At 33.8% G+C, this 24421-nt stretch overlaps 1 protein-coding gene across 5 annotated transcripts in view; it reads right to left on the reverse strand.

The window, feature by feature from the left end:
• Positions 1 to 24421, reverse strand: part of ARID4B (AT-rich interaction domain 4B) — a 120134-nt gene that overhangs the window by 17637 nt on the left and 78076 nt on the right. For 3 of the 5 annotated variants that reach the window (XM_019746991.2, XM_019746992.2, XM_074316715.1), the window contains exons 13-18: positions 23353 to 23447; positions 22339 to 22436; positions 21359 to 21602; positions 20889 to 21064; positions 16764 to 17018; positions 2039 to 2123 (exon numbers count right to left, since the gene is read on the reverse strand). In XM_019746991.2, coding sequence (XP_019602550.2) covers positions 2039 to 2123; positions 16764 to 17018; positions 20889 to 21064; positions 21359 to 21602; positions 22339 to 22436; positions 23353 to 23447 — 953 coding nt within the window. The remainder of the gene's footprint in view (positions 1 to 2038; positions 2124 to 16763; positions 17019 to 20888; positions 21065 to 21358; positions 21603 to 22338; positions 22437 to 23352; positions 23448 to 24421) is intronic. The other 2 variants (XM_074316713.1, XM_019746993.2) reach the window with 2 other exon arrangements.

Below are 24421 nucleotides of genomic sequence, written 5' to 3' on the forward strand. Positions count from 1 at the left end.
ATGATAAAATTCCAAATGTCTTCATTCAGTTGACAGCTGGGAGTAAACTCTACATAAATTGTCCTGCTGTAAAGTCAAGTCGGAGGCAATCTTCCTGTCTCATTGATAAATTCATGCTTTGGGGAAAAACTGAGAAATTTTTTCCAATTCTCTGTTTACAAATAGACAGGCAGAGGCTAACTAATATACTTCCTAAAAACTATTTTAAAAATTTGTTCTTAAAATAATTTATAGGAAAAATAATTTAGACAAGCTCTCTACATGATGTAGCAGAAAACAATTCTGAAGTCCTGCTACACAATCAGACTACAGAATCTGAGTGACTATCTTACTATTCTCCAAAAATGGTGCACAGCTAGTAGTATCACCGTGGACACACACAAGTTAACTCATTACACATAACAGAAGCTTTAGAGTCGAGGTTCTCCTAGTGAGGACCTCAGCCCTGCAACATTAGCATCTTCTAGGAATTTGTTAGAAATGAAAACTCCTGGAACCAGACTCAGTGCTAGTGAATCAGAAACACTGGGGATGGGGCCAAGCAACCTGAGTTGTACCCAGTTCTCCAGATGATTGTGCCAGAGACGTGCTCAAATATGAGATCCACGGACTTAGGAACCTGGGCTTAATCCTCAGAACGCACTGAGAAGGCTTCTGTGCAGGCAGACTACCACAGCCTATCGATGATTAGAGCTGTTCTAATTTTTCTACTGCTGCCATTTCATCACTTCATTGCTTTATACCAGAGGTCACCATACACCTCTGAAGGCAGAAAGACTACCCCTCTCAAAGTTCAACTATGGCTTTTAATGGCTGCCAGAGGACAGCCTTGAAAATAGTGGTTCTCAGGGTCAGATGAGAGAGAGAGGGGTGTACAATATCAAATATTTTCCAGGAAGCTTTTTCAAAATTCACATGCCTCTTTCCTTATGACCTGGAGTTTTAATATGCCTGGGAGGGGCCAAGAACTTAACTGAGAACTAAATAAATATTTAGAAAAAACTCCCCATATAATATTCTAATATTGCTTCTCCCATCCCTACCCTATCCTCTACCTGAGAAATACTCCTTTTAAACTTGCTTGGTGTAAGGAAATTGGCTTTTTAAGTGCCACACACACAAAATTCTTCTAGTGGATAAAAACAATGCTAAATATAGTATGATTTCTATACTTTTCAATAAAGACCAAGAGTTACAATGAAAAGGGCTTGAGAAGGCCTCAGCTCTAGCTACTGGGTTGCTATGCCCGAACTTTAAAAACATGGATCCAATTTTACAGTGAGAAAGAATAACCACCTCAGGAGAAAGCTTTCACTATTTGGGATCACTAGCTGTAAAGTAAATAGCTCCTCACTTTGAATTTGAAAATTAAATTTCGGGAGAAATACTCAAACACCTCAACTATATATACCATTCAAAACATTAAAGAGCCAACAAAAGGACAAAAAAAGTTCTAAAACCTAGTTAATGGTCTACTTTCTAATAACACATTAAAAAGATTTAGCCTTAGAAAGAATAAAAGTAATTGGGTCATACATAAAAGTAATATTAATTTCCATACGAGCGGCATCTATGGAGAATGCGCTAATAGGGCCTTGTGAACATGTCCTAAGCCCTATGTATCCAGTCAAGTAAAGACGAAGAGAGAGGGCTCTTCTCTGCCTTCAGACACCTCCTTTCCTTCCTGAGTAGTTTGCAGCTAGTACAGTAACCCAGGGCTCCAGGCCCACTATTTGAAGGCTCCTAGTTGGAGACCAAAAGAGGCAGGACATGGTTGAAATGGGTAAGTGAAATCTGGCTGGGTGGACTTCTACAACGCTGAAACTGAAAAAGCCTCAAAGATCATTTAGTACCGTTTCCAAAATGCCTTTTCATAAGCTGACAATATTAACTGTACCCAAATCTAGTTTTAGATCAATTTGCTATTTCAAGAGAGTATTTCCAACTCTACTAATACTAAATGTACACACACAGTGCATCATTTGGGAGTAAAAGTTCTTATATAAGAGCTATTATGAATAGCAAAATAAACACTTACCTTTATTTTCTTCCGATGTTTTATCTTTGGCACATTTTTATCAGCTGGTCTTACTATTTTATCTGCTTTAATCCATTCATCGTATCTGAAATTAAAGGAAATTAATATAAATATGCAAAACACACACCATAGAAGTAACTACGCCACATTAAAGAGAAACTCATAAATAGAATTAACATTTCAGAACTGGAAAGGACCCTGGGGGTCATTTAATTCAACTTCCTGGTTTGATGCATAAAGCTCCCAAGGCCCAAAGACAGAGGTGCGTGACTTGCCCAAGAACATAATGTCAGCTGGAAAGCAAGATGTCTTGACTCCTAGACTAGCACTTCTTACTCTGCTACACCAAAGAGAAACCAAATCTGTACGGCAACTATTAAGAGAACTCACACTATTTCCTATGCATTTTAAAATTGACTTTGTATTTATTGTTCTTAAGCAACAAGTAGGCTTTTTTTCCTAGATAATCAGGAAGCTAAGGTAATATGTTCCAGTTTTAAATGACACTGTGTGATCGAAGAGCATAGTATTATAATACTATAGACATAGAATTGTAACACTAAAATACTTATGGACAATGCAAAATCACCTAGAAAAAATATCTTTACATAGAATACCAGGAAAGCGTCACTGTGCCAAGTTTTTCAGTATTTGGAGATGCTTCCTACATGTACAGACAGCTGAGAGTCAACAGCTGGGACGGCCCTGCCACTCTGCTGATAGTCTACGTGATTTTATAGGGTGCAAATTACTACTGACTGCAATAAAGCTATCTCTTTAAAGCAAAAAAGAATGACGGTTTATTTTTGTAAAAACTCAGCTAGAAAGAGGAAACAATACAAACAAATTAACCGCTCTTTATGTTCAAGTTACATACATTCATTGTGGAAAATGGAAAACTCACTGACATTTTTAACTCCAGAACATGAACAACTGATAATGAGCTTTTAAATTAAATGTCCTCATTATCAGAGGCACTAAATGATATAATAAAGGCCCTAAGTCAGGAAGCAAATGACTTGGGTCATTACATGACTAATACATTATATTCCTGCTCCAGAGTAGGCCTAGAAGGTATCTGTAACACTGCCCGGCAGTTACACTGGTGGTGCAACCTCTGGCTGCAGGAAAGCTCAGCGCTCAAGCCCACAAGGGGGCAGGGAGAGGGGTATGTTTATATCTGCTGGAAGCTGTTGAGGCCACAACGATAACTGAGAGAATGGGGAAGGAATAGAATGAGTTCTAGGAAAGTCTTTATATAATTCCTGCTAACTAGTTATGTGGCCCTGGTCAGGTTATTCTCAACATCAGACTTAGTTTATTCTGTATAAGAGTGCATTTAAAACAACAACAACAACAACAACAACAACAACAAAAAGACTGTATAGCACATATGATTTTTTGAGGATCAAATATATGATAAATACTTTGAAAGTTTTAAAGCAAATATTATTCTTCTATTAAACACACTTCTTTCGGTAATTATACTGACACAGTAGCACCTACCTATGTATTTATAGTACTTTTAATTTTCCCATTAATACTGAAAATTGCATTATGCTTGAGAAGAAAGCAATGTGTTTCTTTCCAAAATTGAAGTGAAGGTGGAGAATAAACAGAAAATATATCCACTTTCTGCGAAGTTGAATGTGAACTCCTAGAAGTTGCACCTACTCGAATAGTTATGGAAAGCAATACTATGTACTTTGTTTGGAAGAAAACAAAACAAGCTTTCTATTTCGTTATGAAATGAACTGAAGATGTGCATGATGGTTACCTGTAACACCAATGTAAGCTAAACAAAGATACAATAGTTTTTCTTTACCTTTCTGAACCAGATAATCTGTTACGCAGTTTTATAATACCAGACATTTTTACTATCAATAATACTACTACTTAATTCAATTTGGGTTTTTGACATGAATTGTATTTCCAATTAGGGGTAAAACAGTAGCTTTCAATGCAAGACTAACACCATGATAGTGTATGTTTGTATATTTTACATAGAGCACCAAACACATCAAACAAGCAAAAAATAGTTAACTGTCTCCTTAGCTAAAATGTTCACTGTGGTAGAAGAAGACTTCTTTATGATTCAGAGAGAATGTTAATATATGCTGCTTAAATTCTCTTCGGAACAAGGTAGAAGGAACATATACATAAACAAATTAATGGTTATTGGGAATGGTATGAGCTGATGCCCACTGCCTAAGCTCCACCAGTGTACAGATGCTATATGGTTATGATAAACAATAACTTTTGTGGCTGAAAGCTTTCTGAAAGGGTTTATTGAACCATATGCTAACCAGGAAAAGGACCAGTGGGGCGTGGAAACTAAACCACCAGCAGCAGGGCTGGATGGAGAAGACAGCGTATCCACTGCCCTGGAGCGGACGCGGCTCTTGGGGAAGAAAGATGTCAGTTGTTTTGAAAGAATTTATATCGGCTGTAGATAGAAGAGGAGGGACAAGATGAAGTGAGGCTACTTTGGGGATAGGTGCATAGCCTATAAGAAAGAAGAGCTTGCTGCCTTTTGGATTGGTTGTGGACAACAGCCCAGAAAGTTCACACGTGGTGGCACCTGGTGGTCAGCTATTCCACTATTTTCTCTAGATAATTGGGGAAATAGCCACCTGAAAGTTCATTCAAAGTTTCAACACATATTCAGGAATATTTTTTGGTTCTGACTGTAGCTGTTAACTGATTAACCTCTCCTGTCTCTTACTTCCATCATGTGGCCTGCTGTAATTTAGGACATCTCAGAATTTTCCACGTTAGTAATCATTTTCTCCTCCACTATAAAGTAAAAATGGTATGAGAGGACTGGTCGTCAGAACTTAAGTAGTGAATTTTGATGTGGAAAGAGTGTTGGACCAAGCAGGAAACAAGAAAAATTCTGGAATTAGATGACGCAAACTACATACACTTCTAAAACACCTGAACAGTAGTGATCAAACACTACGTTTTTACTATCCCGGATAACAATTTTGTTTTAAAATTATAAAATATTCTTTATGGTTTTAAGAGATTCCTTGGAAAATTCTTTAGGTATGTTTCCTATTGGAATAATTACATGGCAACTTATGGGTCTATAAATATTAACTAATATTATGACTATTATTTGCCTCTTTCTATTCTACTTTCTCAATGTTTTTTGTATGTTTAGGCATTCCCGTGTTCTGACATTATTCTTTTGGATTTTTTCTTTTCTCAGCCAAATTTATGCTCTTTTTATAAAATGTAGTAACACAATATTGTTATTGTTATTATAATTAATAGCTTCTGGAACTAGAGCATGCCTTAAAAACCTATCAATTTATTTCATAGATTGAGAAACTCAAATCGTGGAAACAAATTGACCTTGCAAGCTACAGGCTTGTCAAAAAGCACTATGTGGCACATTAGCGGAGAAAGGGAAATGGACTGCCTGCCTGTTAAAACCATGTAATAGAGAGATGGTAGAGGGCCTGCCAGGTCCTATTCAGAGTAAGCACACAGAAGAGTAACAGACCAGCAACTGAAAAGCGTTATTAAAAATGCACAGTATGAACCAACCCACGATGGGGGAGAATGGGCGAAAACAATGTGTGAGAATATTGGTTAAGGGAGCTTTTTTAAACTACAAATGCCCTTACCAAAAACAGAGGCTGAGACCACTGATATAAACATTAACAAATATTTCAAAACTTAATGAAGTTCTAAATAGTACTTTGGTTGCCTGATTAATCTTACAAAAAAAAAAAAAGAAAAAGAAAAAAAGATGATCAGAAAAATACCACTAGCTATAACTGACATTGTATTTTAAAAATAGGAAATGTTTTGTCCCTTTATGTAATTATTCATTATAGTGTTATTCAACTGTTCTATTTTCTTTACAGAATGCTTTCAAAGAACAGAAAGGAGAGAAATAAAATATGTGGGGGAAAAAACTGGTGTCCCCCAAAATGACCATTTTCTACAGACACTAAATTATTTAAAACTTCGGTCAATTTAATTTTGATGTTATTAGTGCCATTTAATTTAAGTAATGGAGGCAAGATTAGTTGGTCAAGATCTCCGGTTCCCTATCAAATACCAAAAGTTAAGACTTGAATGAAGGGATTAAAGTTCAGAACTGCAAGAAAAAGCTGCAGTCGATCCTGTTTAGTCTATATAAAGTCAGACTTTTTATACAGTAGTTAATGTATATTAAAGAGACTACACACTACATTTACTTTAGGCATAACAGATCAGAAAGTAGTCAATGAAAATAGAAAAAGGAAAATTTAGCTCAAATTCAAATATCATGAATACCATAAAAATCGAAATTACTGGGAAGTAACAAAGAGCAGAAAATTGCAGCTAAAAAACAAGACCACAAAATATTTCTCAATTTCTCCTTGGAGTACGAAATCAAGGAACAGATCCATTAACCCCTCAAAATAGATTCTTAAAGAATGCAAGAATCTTAATTACTAAGTCAAATATACATTTTTTCATTTTATAATGCTTCCAGTACTTTCCTCACACATCCCCAAGTACATGGCCATGTTGTTCTTCCCTCAGCTATAACGGGCATCCCTGCACAGGGCTCTCCAATATTCCTGATTCTTTTGTAAAGTGCCACAGAGGGAATCGAGACAGCAGAGTGCACGTTTTGATGGGGTCTCTCTACTGCGTGGGAAGAACATTACGTAACAGCTATTTAGGGCAACAGGTCTTCAGAGAAACCCCTTTCTTGGTAAATGCCTAGATTCCTTAAGGATAGCAGCCCTGTTGCTGTCAGCCCTCATGCTTTGTGATAATATAGCTTGAGAACTAGGCGGGAAATTTAAACTAAGTGGTTGGCCTACGAACAAAATGACTTGCAATTTAAGATCCAAGTAATAGCGTTTTATGAGAACGTCTGAGGAAAATCAGGTAGTTTGGATCATTGCTATAAACTATCCTCCTGCCTTTAACTGGACTTCAGCTTTAGAAATTATGATCAGAAGAGAGTAATTGGTTGCTTGTGATAAAAGGAAATATAGCCTGCCAGGAAAAGAGCATTGCTAAATTCACTTAAAAACAAGACAAATATTGAAATAAATATTAAAAACAATTAAAAAATTCTTAGTCTTAAGAAAATTAAGACTAAGTCTGTTAGTGATTAGACCATACTTTTTCCACTCAGTTATTAATAAATTCATTGTAATTAATGCATAGAATCTAGTCAAGTATCTTATCTGATATTTAACTAAAGTACTACGGAAAATATCTTCAAAGTATAATAAATACATGACTTATCTGAGAGTATTTCTACTGAGATCACCTAACATTCAGCTAATGATGCATGAGCAACTCATTTAACTTCCCAAGGTCTGCTCCTTCACCTACATAAAATGAAAGAGGTGCACCAGAGGGTCCCTGAAATGAAAAATTCTATGAAACTCCAAGACTAAAAGTATGTACAAGGGCTGATTCACCCGACAAACTCGCTGGGTACCCATTATGTGACAGGCTCTGCGCTGGGCACTGGTATTCAGCAGTGAATGCAGCACAGCTCCTTCCCTCAAGGAGCTTACAATTAAACAAAGACAATACTGAACAGTAATTACAAAAGGAACAATACAAACCTTCTGAACCTTCTGAAAGAAGAAGCCACATAAATATCTGAATGTTTAAAATGTGTTGAATTAAAATATTTACACAAAGCTAGAAGCATCCATTCAGAGACCACAGCATACTTGCTCTCACCAGAGAAAAATAGAGTTCCAAAAGAAAGCTTTGATAATTTTTGTGTGGATGTGTTGGCAAATCATCTAAGAAATCATTTAGCAATAATAAAATGGAAAAGAACGTTAGTTAACCAGATATAAGATACCAAAATGGTTACTGTCCCCACATAAGTTCAGGTTTTGGTTCTTCTTAAACCCAACTAAACCACTTGCAAGGAAATATTATCAGCATATATAATATATACCCAAAAGACATCTTAGAGATTAAAAATAACCACAGTAATTATAAGTAGAATAAAGGTATTTTAAAAATAATATCATAAGCAAAACCAAACTGACGTAATACTTAAAAACTCACTATTTGAAGTATGATACAGATTAAAAAGATAAACTCTAATAATCAACCATCGATTTAAGTAAAATAGTAAAATCATTTGTATTTTGTTTTCTGTAATGGATACTCAATTAATAATTGTTGAACAAGACATATCTTATATCTTCCTGACCTATACACAAAAAAGTTAATGTATGCCATAAACTTAGCTTTTAAAATCCTCATATCTAAAGTGAAAATTTAGGCTATCGTAACAAGGAAAGGAAGTTGTCCCCCTTAATTAAGGAACCATGGGAAACAAGGTATGACATTGTAAAGGGCAAAAGACCAAGTATGATGAAAAGCGGCACTAGTTATTAATTATAAATTTTATAAGCAATTTTACCAATATTTACTTCCTTGTTGAATTTTCTATAACATCTCAATTTATACATATTTCTAATCTAAGAAAATATCTAAAGCATAATTTATGAAAAGCCCCACTGAACACAACTTAATGCTTTGAGTCATGTACTTAAGATATAACAAAACAAAAAGTATTGTATTGCTGAAAAACTGTAATTGTAATGTAACATTTGTAACATTTCATATTCCCACCTCATGTAACACTTAAATCCCTATCAAAGACACAGGAATGGTGTTCGTCACAATAAAGAAAATAACAGAATGATAGAAACATGAATATTATAGCATAATCATATTTAAGATTTGACACAACCCCCCACCAAAGAATGGTATAGTAATTATATCAATTGGTTTTCCTAGAGAAATTAACTCTAAAATGAAACAAAGGAATAGGGCTTTAGGCAGAGGTAATACGTAGTGTTAAGAGCACATCACAGAGCAATGTTATCAGGCTTTACTCAAAAAATACTGCAAATGGTTAGCAACTGTGGCACTCACTGTATTTTGTGACTAAGATATTGACTTTAAAAAGTACCCCAAAAGTTTATTAATAATTGGTTAAGTTTAGGGGATTAGTATTTGTGCACAGTTAGACAAATATACTGAAGGTTCCTGCCAAACTACAAAACCACCAAATGGAACAAGCCCAAGTTTATGTTTTACATTAAAAGTACCTGCCAATCCACAAAAACTACTAAATGGAAAGGTCCAATTTACTAAATACTCTAAGTTGAATATACAAAGAAAGAAAAGTCCATTCGAGTGCAAAGATACCTGAATTACTAATCTCTTTTTTTCACAAAATGTTTATTTTCACTTGTACTGAAAAACAGTCAACTCAAAAGTCACTTTTTAAGTAAAAATTATGTTTATGTTCACCTTATTCACTGTTTTCAAGCTTTGTTTTAAATTTCTTTACATGTATGACTATCTGATACAAAACATTTGCATGAAGAAAAAGAATTTTTCACAACTGGGAACACATAGCCTTTTGACTGCTATAATATTTTTCAAATGCTAGAAGACTGACAGAAAGGTCTGTGGAGGTGATTCTGGAGAAGAGGACGACAGAGAGGTGTCAAGAGTAGAATGGAAAACAGGAGGAGCGTGCAAACGGGTAGGAAGGCTTGGTGAAAAAGCTTAAGGATGATGTCCCCTTTTACCCACTAAAACAAATTTACAGATATTTACTGGGAAACCATTGTCAAATGCTCTTCATTTATAGTCCTTTAACTTTCACACTATAGAGATAAAGCAATTTTCTAGATTAGCTTGCTTTCCTTTCTACCATTACGAGAACAATTACTTCAAAGAGTAGTTTCTCACTCTCAACCCCATTTTGGCTGCTAATTAGGAGATGGGCTCTGTCTATGACCCAAAAACGTCATACAAAAGAACTGACTACAATAATCATAGTATATAAAAATTAATTGAAAATGGATCAAAACCTTAAATATTACAGCTAAAACTGTAAAATTCTTAGAAGACAATGTGGGGAAATTTTCATAACACTGGATTTGGTAATTTTTTTAGGATAAAACACCAAAAGCACAAAAAATAAATTGGACTTTATCAAAATTAAAAACTTTATCCATCAAAAGATACTATCAAGAGAGTGAAAAGACAATTCTGTGGGTTCACAGAATGGGAGGAAATATTTGCAAATCATATATCCAATAAGGGTTAATACAGAGAATATATGAAGAACTGCTACAACTTTACAACAAAAAACTAACCAAAAATGGGCAAAGGCCTTGAATATTCAGACATTTTCCCAAAGAAGACATACAAATGACCAATAAGTACATGAAAAGATGCTCAACATCACTAGTTATTAAGCACAATAAGACACCTACTAGGTTCGCTATATTTTTTGAAATGAAAAATGACAAATGTTACCACGGATATGGAGAAATTGGAACCCGAATACATTGCTGGTAAGAATGTAAAATGGTGTAGCCTCTGTGTGACATTCCCCAGGAAATTAAATGTTACCATATACAAAAGAATCAAAGAGGCTCCAGGGAGAGCCAGGCCATATCTGTCCCAACCCATTAGTTTCTATATTCTACGGGTATAACTTTCATAACCCAGTCTTTTTATTTGGATTTCAACTTCTGCTCTACTCCCATTCTGTTGCCAGGAGGTCCAATTTAATTGAGTATTTGTTTACTAGTTATCACACATGCCAGGCATACACTGTTCTAGGTGCGGTAAGGGATATTAATGGAATGAATATGAAATTGGGATATTTTTCCCCCATGTTTTAAAATTAAATGCACTTTCAAAATGTGAAGTAATGTGGTCATGATATAGAAAGCTCGAACATTGGGGGGAAAAAATTACCCACAGTCCTAGGTTGAAATTATCTAGAAGGTCAAATCCCTTTGGCTCCAAAAAAAGTAATTTAGAAAAATTCAGTATCTGAAGTGACTCAAATTAGAACTGGAAAAATAGGAATAGAACGCAAAAAAAACTTAAAATGGATTTCAGAAGTGTAGGAGAAGGGAACAATGAGAAGGGAGAAAACATATAAAGAAACATGACAGGATGTAAGAAACAAATGATAGGATAATTGAGGAATGATCTCTTAAGCTTTAGATAGGCAGAAAAGGGAAACAAAACAAGAGAAACAGTTGCAGCTACAACAACTGGAACCCAAGTAAAAGTACCACAGAAGGAGCGATCAGCTGGAACAAGCCCACTGATCAGGCAAAGTATTAAGAGGTCAAGAAATAAGGATGGAATCCAGCTAGGTGTGGTCATGGTGAGTTTTGGAGGTGTGGTGGGGGAAAAAGCCTTGTTGGAATGGGCTTACACAAAAACAAGAGAGAAACTGGTTAACAGTTGTACATAACTCACAGTTTTCGCTGGGTGCTAATGGAGCAAAGAAATGGCAGAAAACTCAAGTGAGTTTTCTTTTGAGGGAAGAAATAACTGCAGGTCTCTAAGTGGATGGGAATGACTGAGAACAAACACAGCAAGAATCTGATGATAGAAAGAAAAAGGGAGAGAATTTCTGGGCTCAAGTCTTTATATCCAGGCAAGTAGGTATGGCAACTATGCGACGGCCTTTAGACAGCAGCATGCTTAGTCACCTGTGGCTGAAGATGAGAAGGCGAGAATGTGACAGCAGATGCAGGTAATGAGGTATGTAGTGAAAGTGTAGAAGTTCTCTTCTCATTTCAATTTTTCAATGAGCTTAAAAAGCAAGGTCACCAGCTGAGTGATGATGAGTAAGAGATGCTGGAGATTTGAAGAGATAAGAACAGCATGAAAAATAATTTTTCTGTAACCATGTATGGTGATGGATGTTAACTAGACTTATTGTGGTGATCATTTCACAATACATACATATATGCTATAATTAAGTTGTACACCTGAAACTAATATAATGTTGTATGTTAATTATACCTCAATAAAGTCATTTAAAGAAACACTCCCCTAAAAAAAACAACAGTATGAAAGTCTTCCAAGAAAGTAGGAGAGTAAATGGAAGAACATAATAGTGCCCACTTGAGGTTCACAGTTATGAATTTAAAATAAAACCAGTCAGTGTGCTTGTTTGCTTTCCTCCAGCCAAGATCAGCAGTATAGGTGCAGGCAAGGGGCAGGAATCAGATGTAATCAGGGTTTTTATAGTTTCTGTCAGGTGAGTACTACTAAGCAACACAAGAGCAACAGAAGAGGGTGGGGTCAGAAGAAGTGACTCCAGCAAGTGACTGAAGAGTGTCAGCAACATACGGAGAGGGCTGAGGCATTAGGGAGGAGAGGTTCTAGGATCAATGGATTGTAAATCCTGGTGGTAATTCTCTCCCATGGACAATAAATTCCTTAATAGGAACAATTTCTCTGTATCTTCAGTGCCAAGCATAGTATTTTGCACATCGACACTGAACTTATGTTTGCCAAATAAAGGAATAATGTTTGATAAAAAACAGCTGAATGTTCACAAAAACGGATTGAACTCATCTGTTTGTGAAAGGCTTTTACTAGTCTCCCCATTTGTTCCCTCCAAGGACAGCCAATTTGCTTACAGAAATATTTTTTAAATGAAATACATTTTTATTTCAAATAATACATTTAAGTATAATTTATCTTATTTTGTGTTTTCTGTACCTTGTAATATGGAATAGAACCGTTGTTACTTATTTACGAGTTTTACAGTTAAATTTTAGTATCTCTTTTCTCTTTTACTTAAGGGTATCCTTTAATGCTGTTGGTGATCCCCATTTTAAAGCAAAAAAAAAATTGGGCCGGCCCGGTGGCTCAGGCGGTTAGAGTTCCATGCTCCTAACTCCGAAGCTGCCGGTTCGATTCCCACATGGGCCACTGGGCTCTCAACCACAAGGTTGCCAGTTCAACTCCTGGAGTCCCGCAAGGGATGGTGAGCTCCGCCCCCTGCAACTAAGATTGAACACGGCACCTTGAGCTGAGCTGCCGGCTGAGTTCCCGGATGGCTGGTGGTTGGAGCGTGTCCTCTCAATCACAAGGTTGCCGGTTGGACTCCCACAAGGGATGGTGGGCTGCGCCCCCTGCAACTAGCAATGGCAAATGGACCTGGAGCTGAGCTCGCCCTCCACAACTAAGACTGAAAGGACAACAACTTGACTTGGAAAAAAGTCCTGGAAATACACACTGTTCCCCAATAAAGTCCTGTTCCCCTTCCCCAATAAAAAAGAAAAGAAAAGAAAAAATCTAAAATCTTGATTATGGAAAGCCAAAGTGAAAATGAATGAAAAAAAATTAGCATCAATATATAATAAAATACTGCTGTATTCTGACTCCCATGCCAAGCAGTAGATCATTTCAGTGCACTTAGTTTTATTACTGAAAAGGGTAGTTGTTAAGAACAAGGATGAATCCAACACACATAATGGAATTTATGGCAGGTGAATTTCAAAGTATAACTTTATTTTCAAAAATTATCCCATGTTGATGGCATGATTGAGAGTGAAAAGGATCCATTAGCTAATGATACTAAAAACTTCTACAAAACATTAATATCACTAAGCGAAATTAAAACAAATATGAGAAACTCCTATTAAAAATTACTGGAGTATGACTATAATTTTAAAAAAATGTATGGACATGTATTTTTAAGACTAAAAGAGAACATACTACAATCTTAATAGTAATCTTTCTACTTTTATATATTTTCCCATTTTTCTAGATTGAATGCTATTTTTAGAAGAGTTTAAAAATATTTATAAAAAAGCAATGACTTACTCCAAGCATGTGGCGACCTAGTAAATTCTGGTTTTGGATAATAGTTTTATATATGGTCATCACCATATCTGAAAAATTCTGCAGCAGTATTATACCATTTATAAGTCATTATATGCTTTAGGATCCAGAGTTCTGGCTATTTCCAGCAAAATTAATGTAAGCATGTAAAAATGTCTTTTTTCTTTCTTTTTTTAAGGAGAGCATAGCTAACAGTGGCCCATGTGGGGATCGAACCAGCAACCCTGGTGTTATCAGCACCGCGCTCTAACCAACTGAGCTAACCAGTTGCCCCCTAAAAATGTCTTTTTTTCTCTCATCATAAAAAACAAATTGGTTCGAATACTATCCTTTGTTCAACAAAAATTAACATTTTTCAGTTGTGAAATAGGGGCATAAATAAAAATTATATTAATGTAAAGGTTTATACAGCACTTTTTAGAAAAAAGGAATAATGTAGAAATTACAATAAAAACGGTATTTTTTTAAACTAACATTTTAAGAAAAATTTATTTGTTGGAAGATGTTTCAGAGCAAACAAAACTCACATAAACAGCTCCACATAAAATATTCCAAATTTCTATTGTAATGAATGGCTGCAACTGAAGATAAATCTATTTTCATGAACCTTCATGCATAAATCTTCATTTCTAATTTCACATCTCTTAAGTGTAAATTCAGAGATCAAGCTGAATTTCCCAAAATAAGAAGAAAATAGTGATAGAGCTGATGAGGATTTGTTGCAGTCCTCATTAGATTAGCTTCAGACCAGCAAAAATCACAAATGATTGTTTATTCACCAATAGGACTCTGTTTATTATTGCAGAGAGAAAGAGGAATGCTGTTATGTTGACTATGAGAAAATTAACTGCTTAATCTACTGAAGGAAGTACAGTTGTTTTCTCTATGATGCTGGAGAGATCCACCCTATAGGTCTTCACCAAGATGGTAAGTTTTCTTCTTTTCAATGTTCATACCAAATGCTTGAGTTGTCAGGAGTAGACGGCATCCTTCTCAGTGACACAAGCATGTCTTGTTGAACTAGGCCTCGTTTTCCTTTCTGTGTTATTAAAATGTGAACGCCTCAATTTAACATCTTGCCTAACCCACTGCCCTATCAATTTCAAAGCTAAAATGCTAGATGCTCTTTCTACCCTCTAAAATCCAAGTGTTCCAAGGTAGGATACTCTTTCCTTTAGCCAATCTTTCCTTGACAAACAAAGTTGTAACTGCAGAATACTTGTATGAATGTCTCAATTCTTATACATACTAAGCCTCTTCTGTTTAATGAGACAATAGAAAATAATCAAGCCCTGACTATAGTGAAAGCACCTAAATTCTATCCATTCATCAGAGAATTAAAAGCATTTCATAAAGGCTACTAGGAAAACCGCCTTCTTATGTAAACTAGCAAAATAACTAAAAGAGAATAACTGAAAAGAGAGGGTAAAAGATGATGTGGCTCATCTATCTTGGGGGCATTACTTATTAATTTGTGCTGATTCAATTTTTTCCTAATTTTAAACTAACATATTCAACATTCACATCCTAGGCAAAAATGGAACTCCCTCTACATTTATATTTATTAACCTCATTTAATAGTATTAAAATGATTAAATATCAAAGACTGAGCAAAATGTTCTCATAGCAGCTTTATCTGACATTTCAAGTATCTTCCTTTGAACATGATCATTAATAGCCAGCCCTTCGGGTGAGAAAAATCATGCACCACAGAAACAGCGTAAGCACCAACAGCCAAAAAGATAAATTACACACGATGTTGAAGTGATATCTGGAAAAGCTTGTTTCAGGACAACACTGATGATAGGTATACTTAAAATTCAAAACTTTGTTAATCTTGTTGGTTAGAATAAAGAACAAGTCCTAAACAAAACTCCTGAATATTTCCTTATGACTTAAGTTGCTATTTTCTTCCAAACTTCAGAATGGATGAAAATTGTACTTTTCTTAAAATAAGAAAGGTAATCAGATCAGACATGCTTCTAGAGCTTCCTATTGCTGCAACAGGACAATACAAAATGTACTTTTAAAAAAGTATTTTTTTAAGAAAGAGAATCTGCGATGTTTTCTTAGTAACTTCCCAAACCACAGAATACAATTTAAATTGAAAGCATGAGAACTGTATTCTTCCTGAAGACACTAGACACACCATGAAACCACCACTTAAAAGTTCTATGTTTAACTTTTCAAGGGCTACAACTCTATCATATGCTATATTTTAAATACAAACGTCAAACATTACAAAATGAATTAAATTTTTCTTAAAAGATATCTAAATGATCAGATCCCAAAACTTTGGATAAAATTCAAATATGAAATAAGCCAAAGGAAACTTGAGTAAGAAAAAAACTTCAGTCATTGAGCACAACCTAAAACCAAACCTCAGTCTTGCCTTTCAGTTACATAAGTTCATTAGGTAAGGAGAAGCCAGAAAGTGCACTGTTTTAGTCAAACTGACTTGCTTACATTGCAACCATAGTGTTTCAAACATACAAATAAATTTCGGAGGCTTCTGAAAAAGGCTGTAATGCAGGTGCTGTTAAAGAGGAGATAAGGCCTTCTTGAAATAGCTAAAGCTTCTTAAGAAATCTGAACTTTAAAATCCCTACTGAGGGAAAGGAACATGATGACTTAAGCTTACAAAGAAGAGGTGACTATGGCAAGGTAGTTGGAAAGGCAAGAGAGCAAGAAGTCTGATAATTGGCTTACAGTCATCAAGAAGCTCAAATCTTTCACCTTTTTAAGATTTTTCTATCATTTCACTAATAATGTTGCTTCCATTAATCTACATGTGTAACATAAAAAAATTAACTGTGTAGACTTCAGTTTTCTAAACGCTAAGGACACCTTCTAAGTATTGAAAACAGGAGGTAGGAAGTCACTAAGCGAGGCATTTACATGCTAAAAACTATGTATTTTTAATATGGTGCTAGGACCTCAATTAAAATACTAATAAGCCTGTAATTCGTTAATTAAATTTTTAAATAGGAAATTATTTTATAAGTGTTTTTAGGTAGCAATCACTAGCTAAAACTCAAGTTACCTCACATTCCATCCGCAGTAATGCACCAAGTAAAGGACCTCTCCACCTTCGACATCAGAATCTTTAATACTAGCTTCATACATTTTTTGATTTTTCCCTCGTCCATACCGCACTTGGACTTTCATGCCTGGTGGATAGCATTCAAACTCCTCTTCCTCATTGTCGTCGTCATCATCTTCATCCTCTTCTTCCTCCTCCTCCTCCTCCTCTTCTGCTTCTTCATCATCTTCATCTTCCTCTTTATTCGTTTCATCTCTTGAAAGGTTTAAAAAATTGCAGTTAATAAAAGACACTTCATAGCTTTTCAGTTCCAAACCACATAAACTGATAAAAATTGTGGCTGTGATTGTTCCGGGAACAGCAGATTCCACGTGTATGAAAATCTGATTTTAATATTAAAAATTAAAACTGTATAAGACGACCATGGTTACAGAAAGATACACTTAGAGGAAATGAACACTGCAAAATAAGTGCATTAAAAGAAAATCTCCAACAGTCAGAAGAACAGAAGTTGTGCTGAACAGCAAGAAACTAGCACGATCAACTGTAACAATTCTCATGTTTTATTATGAAAGTGTTTTACATCTCAGTTGACAAAAACAAAAGTCATTACACCTCATGACCATTTTCTGACTAAAAGTTATTTTTCATTCAAATATTTCCAACATCAGGATGTTTAAAACAAAAATTTTACTAGCCAACAGTTAGTCTGAAATAACTTTGAAAGGTGCTCCAACCAAATTTTCAAGTATTTTACTAAAGTAAACTATTATTTTAGTTTTCACAGGAATATTCAACTAACTTCACATTAATATTACATTAAGTTTTTTCTTTCTATTCTTCTAAACGTCACCACAATTTCTGCTTTCTTGACCACGTATTTACTGCAACTCTTCTCTACCAATTCTCTCAACTTTAAAGTTCCAAATGAAACTAAAAGTTAAACCACTCAGAAGCGGCACTGCAAACATTTTGTTCTTCTCAATATCATGTACTTTCTGAAATTGAACATTCAATGCACTTTGTATTAGGAACAAGTCTGTATTAAACAAGTTGGAGAAAATCTCAAATTATCAATCTTTTTAAGCACTAGAATAAAAAAAACCTTCAGCACAAAATTCTCGACTATATTTAGTTAAGTTTGTATCTGCTCTGCAGTTATGTCGATACTTATTACAACAGTTTTCTATTAAAAAGAATCCATCAGTTTTAAAGCTGACAAATGAATAAACACCATAAAACAGAACCAAAGGACCGCTAAGTAATTAAGCTTTAACAGCTAAGTAATTAAGCTTTAAAAGTTAATAGAAATATTTATATAAATATTATTATACCTCCACTGATAATTTCTAATATGCAACATTTTTCACAATAACATATTTTATCATTCCTAACTATGCAATTATATAGGTAACAAAAATAATCTATAGTGATACAAGTAGCGCTTTAATGCTTTTTTATTCTACCACTTTCCTTCTATATAGTGAGGCAGAAGGGACGAAGGAAAACATAATAGACTTGTGAAATTAAGTCTGAGTAGACAAAAGTACCAAATGTGTCAATTTTCTCTGAAATAAATCACCAAGCCTACAAGATTCTCAAGAATTATTCCTATTTTAAAGAGTCATCTACAGTCAAATGAATAGGTACTTAAAAATTAAAACCTAAATGAAACCAGATGTAATCTGAGATTAAAAAATGTGACCTCTTATATTGAAAATACATTACATTTCTATGAAATAATTATTAGTACAGCTAAAATATCTAAGAAATTATGAGTTAATTATGAGTTTATTATTATGAATAATAAACTATTAACAAATTTAAATGTTTTATGTGTATAAAAATATATATAATATACATATATAAAAGTTAAAATATCAGGGAGAAAAGGAAGTGTACTGTGGTGGTCACGATAAGAGATTTATTATGCACTGAAGAGATTTATCATGCACCCTAGAATCCTCATATAAAAGAGGAAATATAGGATAAAAAGTAAATTTTTTAAAAATTAAAATAAACTCTAAGCTGTTTCTTACATTATACAGTGTGTTGCGCACAACTGGTAAATGTCAATAACAGCAAACACAACCCTACTTTAAGTGGTAGCCAGGACGATCTTTATTTAATCTGGAATAAAAACCTAGTACTCTGCATTAGTAAAGCAATCAAAATTAAAAATTCACATGTAATACCAACTTCAGACCCAAACCAAATGAAAGTCACATAAGTAATATACTGAAGAAGAGGCAACACAATTAGTGGCTATCAGCCAAAGAAAATATTCTATTTCTTTCTCTAAGAATTCAGTGGCAAAATCAGAGGTAATAGCACTATTCCAGGCAGGACATAAAATGCCAAGAGAGACAGCCTCTGAAAGTATAAAATGTAACCAGCATACAGGTTAAAGAAATTCTTTCTCTCTCACTAATATATTTTTTAAAACTCTATTTTGGAAAACCAAATGTACCAGGAAGGATTTCTCATCTGAATTCTCAAAGAAATATCAGATTTTCCCAGTTTGATGCTACACTCCTTACAATGAAACAAATTTAAAAAATAAAAGCTACGATTTATTAATATTTACTATGGGCCAGGCACTCTAGATAAATTAACTTAAAATCTCCCATACCTGGAATATGGAGGAAGGACACTGAAAATCTTGGAAGTAGCTAATTACTTAAAGTTTACATACTATAAAAATACTTACGTATTAATTCTTTATGGTTGTAAAATTTTCTCTTCCACTGATCTAATAAAATTCAGAAATCAATTTCAGACATTCCTAACACAAAATGCTTCTAAAGAACATCTACCAAATTAGGGCAAGCCAGGCAGGATAATTTCAGTTTGTGGTAGGAATCATTTATAGATATCTGTAGTAAGTAAAAATGCCATATAGTTGAAGAATTAAATGAATTTATAAAAACCTACAAAACACATTTTATACTATGAAATAAGCTTTTTAAAGTATCCATTTGAAAAATTAAGATAATTATTAGTAACAAAGAGAAAATACAGGCTTATCAGAGTGCCTTCCACACAGCAGCTGCTCCAGAAATATCTACAGATTTTTTTTTTTAGGCAAAAAGCTGAATCCTAAGTTTATCAATTGTTGAAACAGTCTCCAGTAGCACCACAGAATACTTCAAATACACATTTACACACAAAGAACTCTAACCAAGTATAATGAACACTTATAATGTATTCATCTAAACCCAGTTTTTTTTCTTCCACATTTATCAGCATGCTGAGGCCAAAGTTTCAAAACACTAAAATGATCGAGAGATTTTAGGCCAAAAGCTGAATACTTACTAAGTTTCTTAATAGTTGAAATAAATTCCAACAGCAAGAAGGAATACTTGAAATAAAAATTTGTACACACAGATATATAACAAACACCTTTTACGATATTCATCTAAGCATGGTTTTTTTTTCTCCTCCCTGCTTGGCTTCATACTGTGGGAAAACTTCAGAAAACTACTAAAATGATCAAAACAATATTTGGCTGCACTTATCTCAATGGATCACTAACAATGGGGATGTTTAGGTTTTTTAAACCCTCAGAAACAAGATGACACACCAAAGATCACCTATAAAATCCAGGGATCCACTGGCAGTGCATAAATTACATTGCTAAATAATTCATCATTCCAAACTAAACAAAACAAGTCAATAAAATACAACATAACAATTTTGGCCTTTTAAAAACAAATTATTAGCACTTTTCCATTCTTATTTTTTGCTGAAGAAATAAATACAACTCTCAAAATCTATAGCCAACATGCCATCTATAAAACATTGGAGAAAGCCATCTTCCCAAATGTGTATTATCTGTTTATTCAGCAGAGCTTAATACAGTAAGAAATAATTTTCCCAAGCTCAAAATTTTATGAATTTCCATGATGAGAGCAAGAAGAATGAATCAAAAATATCTTTTGCTACAAATTTAAATTAGCAGGGTCTCTGAAGGAGGCAAATACTATTTACATAATAAATACAAATCATTCAATTATCCTGTATTTTGTCAATCAAATTTAGATTCATACATACACACACATACAAAGAGCAAATTACAAAAATTCACTCAGCCAAAATGCATCTAACCAAAAACGAATTTCTTACCCAGATTTTGCTTTTTCTTCTTCAGCTTCTACCTTTATGCTGAGGGATTCATCTACCCCAGTTGTCACATCATCTTTATCTTCCAGATTTTCATTTTCTTCTGTATTTTTCATGTTCACTTCTTTTTCCTGATCAGTTTGTGTAGGTATAGATTCTAATAAATTCTTTTTACTTCCCTAGAAAAAGATCAGAGGAACTAAACCAACAAAAGTAAAAACTGTCAACCTAATTCCATGATCTAATAGTTAGCAAAAGGAGGTACTAACCAAACTAATATTAAGTTATTAAGAAACTCCTACCGTTCCTACACTAGGCAAAAATAGCGAACAGCTATTTTAAACACAAAAACAGCACTTACTGAAGAAAATGCACAAATAATAAAGTATAAAATTATACAAAAATGAACTATGAAAACTTTACAGAGGATGTAGAAAATGTACGAAAGAAGGCAAAGGATATATCTGATTTACCAGAGAGGGTTTAATATTTTCCTTTCTTTCAATGTCATCTTCAGTAGACCTTTCTTCTTTTGGTACTACCTTCTCCTCCTCTTCAATCTTTATTTCTTTGATCTCTGGTTCATTTTCTTCCTTAACTTTTATTTCTTTTACATTTTCACACTCCTTACATGGTTTGTTAACAACTTTCTCTGGCAATGCCATCTGAAATTCAATATTGGCCGATCTACAGTACTCCTCAAAACCATATAAGTATCTAGAAACGTGAAGAGAAATTACATTTGGGAAAACATTTTAAAATATTACTGTAGTGACTTTTTTTGAATGAGTTCATTTAAGTTCTCAGATACTGAGTCATATTAATATTTTAATTTATTCTAGTTCAATTCTTCCCAATCTTTTTAACCTAAACAGAAACATATTTCAAAGAAAAAAATTCACTAAAAGAAACTATGCTAAAAGTGAAAAGACAGTCATAATCTTAAATATAATAATGGTAACAATAGTAGCTATTAAAAGTATTAGTAACAGCACTTATTTGTTGAGCACTTCTTGTATGCCAGGCATTGGGCCTCTTAGTACATGTGAAATCTCATTTAATCATCAGAGTAATCCTATGAAGCAAACAGTATTATCCCATTTTACAAATGAGGAAACCGAGGCTTAGGAGAACAAACAAATGGTCCAAAGGCACCACAAGCTAATAATTGGCAGAACCAGGATTCAAATTTGGATTTCTTTGACTTATAAAACTTCAGCATTTTAACTTCTACACAGCACTTTTCAAATGTAGTTGGCCACAAAAACTGTCTTCAAAGGATTTCTCATAGATTGAATATTCATAGAATACACTCTAGAAAATGCTATATTATAGAGTGATTAGTGAAAATTTCTGATTTCTTCTTAGAAGAAACAATTAGCCTCAGTTATGTGAATTCCATCCTGCTCTCTAGATAAAATACTGAATAGCTATATCACGTACACTGACTTACTTTTTATAAGCACACTTAACGTTGTATCCTGCAGCTGAATTTAAGACAGGAATCCCAAGATCTTGGTAGACTTGCTTCCAAACAGCTCCACTTTCAATCTAATGGACAAAGTGAAATGAAAACTCCCAAATTAAAAGGTGGGAATATAATAAAATATTGATAAATATAGTATATATATATATATATATATATATATATTAACTGACTCTAGTCTCAATGGAATGAAAAATACCAATCTCAACATATTCTAAATAAAAAATTTGGTTTACGCCAGTATTTTAAAGAAGTTTTAGTATTCTAACAAATCTCAGAGAATTACAAATGTTGAAATATTAGACCATTTGACTTTTAAATAAACCCTGCTATAGTAAATAAGAAAATAACCAGGTTCCTAAATCAAAATTTGATGACAAAACAGATATTTTTAAATGACGTATCATTTGCCATAAAACATACAAGCTAATAAATCAAAGCAGTTCTATGGATCTTACTAAAGCATTTTTTTCTACAGAATGTTTTTCCCTGTCTTAATTGAGTATCATACATCCTGACAACTTTTAGATAATTTCTTCAGTTCAACAGAGATTTTCTGCATGTTTATACATATACAAACATAAATTATATGCTTTATATGTATCAGGGGTGGTGGAAGAAATTAAGAATATTAATTAAAAATATTCTTAAGAAATTAAGAATATTAAGACAGATCCCTGCTCCGAAGGATTTTATAGTCTAGTGGAAAAGAGACATAGGAAAAAAAAGAATTTCCACTGACGGTTTTACTCTAACAGATATACATACACATGTGGTTTATGAAAGTTTGACAAACTTAACAGTAAGTCAGAAAGCTCATTTTTAGAAATCTTTAAATTTAAATTTGGTCTGAGGAAGCTAGCTCTGTTTCTAACTTGTACTTTCCATTTATTTTCCTTCTTAGATTGCTTAAATGGATACTTTTAGATGCGAAAACATGTTGCATGAAAACCACGTTTCACTTTTGAATGTAATACTTACATTATCAAATCCTCCAAGTTTGTGTACAAGTCTGAATAACTTAAAGAGATTCAAATTTCGATATCCAAGCACAGGTCGTTTGTTAATTGGTGTTCCTGTTAAGGAAAACACAAAGTATATTAAGCTACATTTTTTAATTTAAAACTTCAAAAGATTTAAATATTACCATCAAATATAGTGTAAAATATATATGAGAAAAAAAATCCCTTGTTAATCAAAAAGATGTCTACTACTTAAGCCAGACTACCACAACTACTTTAAAATTTCATTAAATTTTTCTTCTCACACCAGATTTTTGAAACCATGTATGATTTCATGCCACTTTCATTCCCTCGGTGAACAAAAGAATAAATACCAAAGAAAGCAAAATAAAATGCCAACAAAACAAAATTTTTAAAAATCAGTGAAACAAAGTTTGGTAGAACTGAAGAAAGTGTTGGGATAACTGATAGGTCACTTCTTCGCAATGAGTTTTATACTTTCTTTGTATTTTACTAATTTACTACTACTGTAAGTGATTCTATCCATTTACTTTTATACTAACATGGGAAAATAAAACTCAAACCTTTAAAAAGTGGTAGAGGAAATAACAGGACAGAGACACACAACCTACGGCCCTTTCCAAAAAATATATGACTGCATAATCATATTTAATAATTCTTTTCTAATATTAGATTTTGTTCATTTTCTTCACTTTTTTATTTATGTTATCCTAAGCCTAAGAAATAGCCTACCCTCTTAGGCCAAACCTCTATTCATACAAAGAAATAACACAGGAATCAAGGACATTTTATATTACAGGATAAAAAGATAATCACATTGCAGCAGCCACTATCGTTTATGAGAACAGACAAACTGCCAAATCTACTCATTTAGAAATACAAACGATGATTTAAAAATCATTAATTCCTAGAGTATAGTAGCATTTCCAAATATTATTCATTCATTTCTCAAGCTAGAAAGCTTTCTGCCTCCCTACTTCCTTCCCTTGCTAGCATCTTCCCAGGAAAGGAGAAACCATACTCTGAACAGCAACTAAGCAAGAGAGTTGTTACTGGAGGGCGAGGTC

The sequence above is a fragment of the Rhinolophus sinicus genome, linkage group LG12 (genome assembly GCF_036562045.2).
Source record: "Rhinolophus sinicus isolate RSC01 linkage group LG12, ASM3656204v1, whole genome shotgun sequence".
Taxonomy (NCBI): domain Eukaryota; kingdom Metazoa; phylum Chordata; class Mammalia; order Chiroptera; family Rhinolophidae; genus Rhinolophus; species Rhinolophus sinicus.